This window comes from Polypterus senegalus, chromosome 1 (assembly GCF_016835505.1).
Source record: "Polypterus senegalus isolate Bchr_013 chromosome 1, ASM1683550v1, whole genome shotgun sequence".
Taxonomy (NCBI): domain Eukaryota; kingdom Metazoa; phylum Chordata; class Cladistia; order Polypteriformes; family Polypteridae; genus Polypterus; species Polypterus senegalus.
The window spans coordinates 237,714,667-237,720,666 of record NC_053154.1 but is presented as its reverse complement, the minus strand read 5'-3'; the positions used below and the strand labels follow the sequence as shown (position 1 = coordinate 237,720,666).

Here is a 6,000-nt window from a genome sequence, read left to right as displayed (position 1 = left end):
ACGTGCCACATGGCCGTAGTGCCGTAGTTCTCTCACAATGCAGGTAGTGTGCATCATCCGGGACTCCATGAGCAACCGCTCATTCAACACGAATTCAAACCAACGGTACCCAAGGATTTCCCGCAGAGACACAGTACCAAAGGAGTCCAGTCTTCATCTCAGGTCAATGGATAGCGTCCATGTCTCACAACCATATAGTAAGACAGGAAGCACCAGGACTCTAAAGACTTGGACCTTCGTCTTTTTGCATAGATATTGGTAGCGCCACACACCCCTTTCCAGTGACCTCATGACCCCCCATGCTCTCCCAATCCGTCTACTGACTTCATAGGAAGAGTCACCAGAGACATGAACGTCACTGCCATGGTAAGTAAACCCCTCAACAAGGTCGACACTCTCTCTGCAAACAGATGATGGCTGTGCCCAAGAGGTCATTAAAGGCCTGGATCTTGGTTTTTATCAAACCTTTTAAAAATCCACTGATCTTGCATGGTAGTTGAAGTGGCAAAGATCTACATGGGACATCTGTTTCTAAGAAATACAAAGAGCTGCTTGTAATTTCACCCAAAATATTACAGACAGTGTGTTTAGCTGACGAGGCTGTGTGACAGAAGGACATTTCACAAGACACGCTAGTTTCAGTTAGACCCTACTGGGATGAGTGAGGTACAGTAAACAGCAGAGGGCCTCTGTGAATTAATGAGATGTCAACCTAAAATGTCCCTTGCTTATTTATAACTTGGCTGGCTTCAGTTTGTGTCACTGATTGAAGAAGGAGCAATAAAAAGTTCCAGTTGAACTACTAATAGTACTTTTTAGCAGATTTACTCACTATACACAGAAAGTGAATGAATAAGCAAATAAATTGTGGAGGACTAATACCAATGGAGGGACTTTATGCTTAAGCACCAGTCAAGTTTGACTTGATCCAGTGATTTTAAGCTCCTGAAAAATTCACTTAAACAGCAGACTGCCTGGTTTAAGGCCTCAGACAATGAATTATTATTTAATGTGAAGTGTCTCACAGAAGAAGTAGTCTCCATTAATTGTATTTATGTGAGTCACTCGTCATTCTCTTGTACAATAGCCCTCTCGACTGCAGACCTCATTTACATTGCGGGTGAAGGCTGCTTGTTTGAGCCTCAAAGAGCACTGCCACCATCTTGTGGTCTCGAGCTCACACTACAGTGAAAAGATCTGTATGCCATACGCTGACGCAGCTCGCATTCCCAAAGGACCTCTCTTGTAGTAAAACCAAATCAGCCCAGGTGGCAGACGTCCAGAGATTTACAAACGAGAGGAGAGTGTGAATTCCTCCGATCTACGCTTTTTAGTTTCCCCACTTGTTCCACGGCACAATAAAGAGTCTAAATAATTCAATTTTAGTCGCATACGTCCTCCTACTTGTGCCCAAAATAAATACAGATTTATACTCCATACACACTGAATCATATTCCACAAAATTTATTCAACGTCAAGGTTAAAATGTGCCGAGGAGAATGAAGGAATCACTACAGAAAGAGACAGCCAAAGACTGTAATGCTTTTGTCTCCTTTTCTTTATCAATAAATACAGTACACTGTGTCGCTCACCATTCAGTTCAAAAGTACAGATGGAGGTTTTTGAGAAACATTACTTTATCCTTCAAGTCATATTAGTATGTAATCAAAGTAGAAATATTAGGCTTACAAAGGTATAAGAACACATTAAACCTTTAAGAAGAAAAAAATCACATCAAAGTTGTAGACAAAAGAGCTTTTATAAATAACTGTGTGTTGTCTGGTGCGCCCCGTTCTCCGTTTGTCCACAAATGTCATCATGCTGTTATGTAATACATGTCACATGCCATCATGGGTACAATACTTACTGCTAATAATACCAGAAGTGTAGAATATGTGGTTATATAGCACCGATAAAAATATATATAGAAAACAAATTTATCAATACCTATTTATATATGTACTGTATATATAAAAAAAACATGTCCACAGTATGGAGGGTTAAGTCTTCATCCGCCATGATGCAGTGCAGCCGAAAGCCGCATTACACGGTAGGCGAGTTTGTTCTCAGTATACTCGTACACACAACAACATAAATGGAACGGGAGGAGAGCGTTTGCAGACTTTGAAACGTAAAGAAGCTTTGAAAATAACACATAAATAGCGAACTGCAGATTAAGGAATTAAATAAAGGACAAGCTAACGGGTGAATCTAATAATGGCGGTTCCTGAACACGGGGGAGATATAGAAAGTGTGGATGTTTGGCTTTATTCTGGCTTGCTAGAAATTACTACCATAACTAAAATCAAGCTTTTCTGCTGATGCTGGGTAAGCAGGTGCATATAAACAAAATCATTCAAGTGACGCATTTAGAAAAGGATCACAACCATTGACACCGCTTTGAACAGAACAAGTTTGGAAGATTCCACCGTAATTGTTGAAAACACCTTTTTGTCACATGCGTTTCATACAGTAGTCAAAATTCTAAGGCATGATGTCAACTTTCATTGTATAGGAAACAGAAGGATTTGTTCATTGGGAGTCAACCCACGGTTTCATTCTGACAGTCCGTAAGATTAAAAAGGAACTGGCAAAACCTTTTTATTCCCCTTTTTTTTTAATCTGGATGTGGCGCTTGGCAGTGTTTGACACTTCGGGCTATCGACCAAACTGAAGTCAAGGAGCATGAAAACACAGAGACAAGAATCAAGACAAGGAGTTAATGTTGGAGCGACCACCGGGAGGAGCCATAATCCGCTGGGCTGTGCGTCGAGGAATGTGGTCATCCATCTGAGTACCTGCAATCAAAGAAGGCACGGCGATTAAAAGAAACGGAAATGAATTGTAAATCGCATATTCATCAGATTACTAGGGCAGCATGTTTTTCACTTAAGGAATATAGCAGCAGTTAGATCACTTATAACCTTGCAAGATGCTGAGAAATTATGGCGCTTTTCCACTGCATAGTACGGCACAGCACGGTTCAGTACAACTCACCTTGGTTCGGCTCAGTTCGGCTCGGTTTGCGTTTCAACTGCAGTTTAGTACCGCTTTAGAGTGGGCGGGATTATTCACGTGTCGTTATAGTTGCTCCGCCTCTACTGCCGTGACATCATCGTAAACGCGCCACAAACAAACACACAACAATGGAGCATATCGACGGAATGTTGTTCTTCTCCTACTCCTGTAGTCGCTCTTCATTTTTTTTAACTTGTCCCTACACTGTTTGTGATGGTAGCCGTGTGCGCCCAAGAGCTTAGTGACCTCCTGAAAAACTTTTTCATTCCGCGTCACCCCATCCAGCTCTCGCTGGATCCGCTCCTCGGCTACCAACGAGAGGAACGTCTGTACTTCCTCAATAGACCACGAAACAGCCATTTTTGTTAAAACAAAATGGTGCGTCCGAACCTTCGCTGGCTGTGCTAAAAATCTAGCGGGTCTGTTGTGTCTCGTGTCGCAAGTTCAGTGACGCAGTAATGACGATTTTCTCCAGCCAATCAGTGACCAGCAGAGTTTACCGCCACGCTTTGGTAACGGTTCGGCGCTTGGAACCTCGGCTGAGGTGGTACTAAAAAAAGGACCAGGTACCAGGTACTGTTCCCAGTGGAAAACCCCCCAAAAATGAGCTGAGCTGAACTGAACTGTGTCGTGCCGTACTATGCAGTGGAAAAGCGCCGTATGTTCACACTTTTGTTTTCAGTCGACTAGATTACTGTAACGCTCTCCTCTCAGGACTACCTAAAAAAGACATCAATCGATTGCAACGAGTGCAGAATCTTAAGTAGGAAAAGAAAAAAGTTTTGATGTCACTACATTGGTTACCTGTGTCATTCAGAATAGTCTTTAAAATACTGCTTATGGTTTACAAAGCCTTAAATAATCTCGCTCCATTTTATATATCAGAATGTCTTAATCGTAACCTCAGATCTTCAAATGAGTGTCTCCTTAGAATTCCAAGAGCTAAACTTAAAAGAAGTGGTGAGGCAGCCTTCTGCTGATATGTACCTAAAATCTGGAATTGCCTGTCAATAGGAAGCCGCCAGGCAAATGTGGTGGAGCACTTTAAAAAACTGCTGAAAACACATTACTTTAACATGGCTTTCTCAGAGCTTCAGCTTGTTTAATCCTGATATTCTGTATATGCATTTAATTATTATTCATGGTGGCTCCACAATCCGCACTAACCTCTACTTTCTCTTCTGTTCTTTTTCCAGTTATCTGGGGTGGCGACCGGTGCCACCACCACCTGATCAAAGCACTGTGATGTCCCTACATTGATGGATTAAAGGCCAGAAGTCCACATGACTGTCATCATCAAGTTCTTCCATGTGAACCCTGACTAAGGTCATTTATGTTAGGTAGAATGCCTAAAGTGGGCTGGGTGGTCTAATGGCCTCAGAACCCCTGCAGATTTTGTTTTTTTTTTCTCAGAACCCCTGCAGATTTTGTTTTTTTTTTCTCTCCTCTTGGCCATCGGACATCACTTTATTCTTTGTTATTTATTATTGCCTAATCTTATTTTTGTTTCATATAAACTTTTCTTTCTTCATCTTGTAAAGTACTTTGAGCTATACCATTTGTATGAAAATCCATCCATCCATCCATTATCCAATCTGTTATATCCTAACTACAGGGTCACGGGGGTCTAATGGAGCCAATCCTAGCCAACACAGGGCGCCAGCCCACCACAGTATGTATGAAAATGTGTGATATAAATAAAAGTTGTTGTTGTATGTTAATCTCAGCCTCAGAATCCAGTCTTACTCAATTCCCCATAGCCTTTACAGTTACACAAATCTGTGGTGGCCTTGGTACCCCTAGAATACTCAAGGCCCATTAAGCATATTTATTATTGAAAATAAACAACATTATCCATCCATTTTTTGGGGTGCTTTTTTTTTAATAAATCTTAGAAATGTGTCTTTTTTATGTGTATTTAGGCAAATTGAAAATTTCAACTTCATGGCATTCTTTTGGGAAATACAGCATATTATGCCAGTAATTTTTCTTCATGATGGTTTGTGGTCATCTCTGAACTATTAGCAAAGTACTTTGATTAACATTTTAGAGAGGAGGACAAGAAGCATATTATCAACTGATGAAACTCATTCACTGACTGTTCTGAAAATGTGAAAACTGCCCATGTTTTATTTATATCACACCAATTCTGATATTAATTCATTTCAGATTGTTGACCTCTCAAAATAAAACAAAACAAAACTACAGCTATGTGCCATTACTGGTTATCCAGACACTAACATCAGTATAAAAGACCTGGTGTCGTTGTGCAAACTGCCCTGATTCATTTGGGGGTGAACAAGAGAGAACAATACTTTGTAGAGTGTTAGTATAACTTTTAACGTAACCTCGTTTAAAAGATGCTTATAGTTTGAATTGCACTTTGAGCTCCATTTTTTTTGTATGAAAATGTGCTATGTAAATAAATGCTGTTGTTGTTGAATTAAATCAGTTTTAGCAATGCAGTCTGAAGTTGCAGTCATGTTGCTGTATTGATCAAATTTGATCATTTTACTGTGTTGGGGTCTCCTACTATGTGCAGTGGCAGTTTGATTATTATTCTAATTATGGTTAGGGTTAGGGTTACGGCGCACTGCACGTTATTGACTTGAACATTCCTACTGTAGTTCTTCTACTCTTTCTCTGTACGTTAGCATTTGTTTGCTCAGAGGTTGACGCGCTTGCTGCTTCCTGAGCAGCTCTTCTGTTCTCCACCCTAGTGGCCCGCTGCTTGTCTTCTTCTGTCGGCATCTTTTCGCATTGAAACTGATTACGTCAGTGTTTGTGTTGCAATTACTTAGTACGTTTTCCTTAATTTTTCAGTTAAGCTGGCACTTAAGTCTTCAATCTGCTTCAAGAATGATTTAAGATATGAAGAGGTAGGGGAAGTGATGGCGAAGGTGGTAGGGATGAGAACAGCGCCCGTATGCATGCACCGCATGGCTGCCCTACTGGCAGCTGCCAAGAGTTCTACAATAAAAT

At 40.8% G+C, this 6,000-nt stretch overlaps 1 protein-coding gene across 2 annotated transcripts in view; it reads right to left on the bottom strand.

The window, feature by feature from the left end:
* Nucleotides 1–1,494: 1,494 nt before the first annotated feature.
* dpysl4 (dihydropyrimidinase like 4) overlaps nucleotides 1,495–6,000 on the bottom strand; it is an 81,574-nt gene continuing 77,068 nt past the window's right edge. For both annotated transcript variants that reach the window (XM_039770464.1, XM_039770472.1), the window contains exon 14: nucleotides 1,495–2,798. In XM_039770464.1, the coding sequence (XP_039626398.1) occupies nucleotides 2,707–2,798 (92 nt within the window). In that variant the 3' untranslated portion in view covers nucleotides 1,495–2,706. The remainder of the gene's footprint in view (nucleotides 2,799–6,000) is intronic.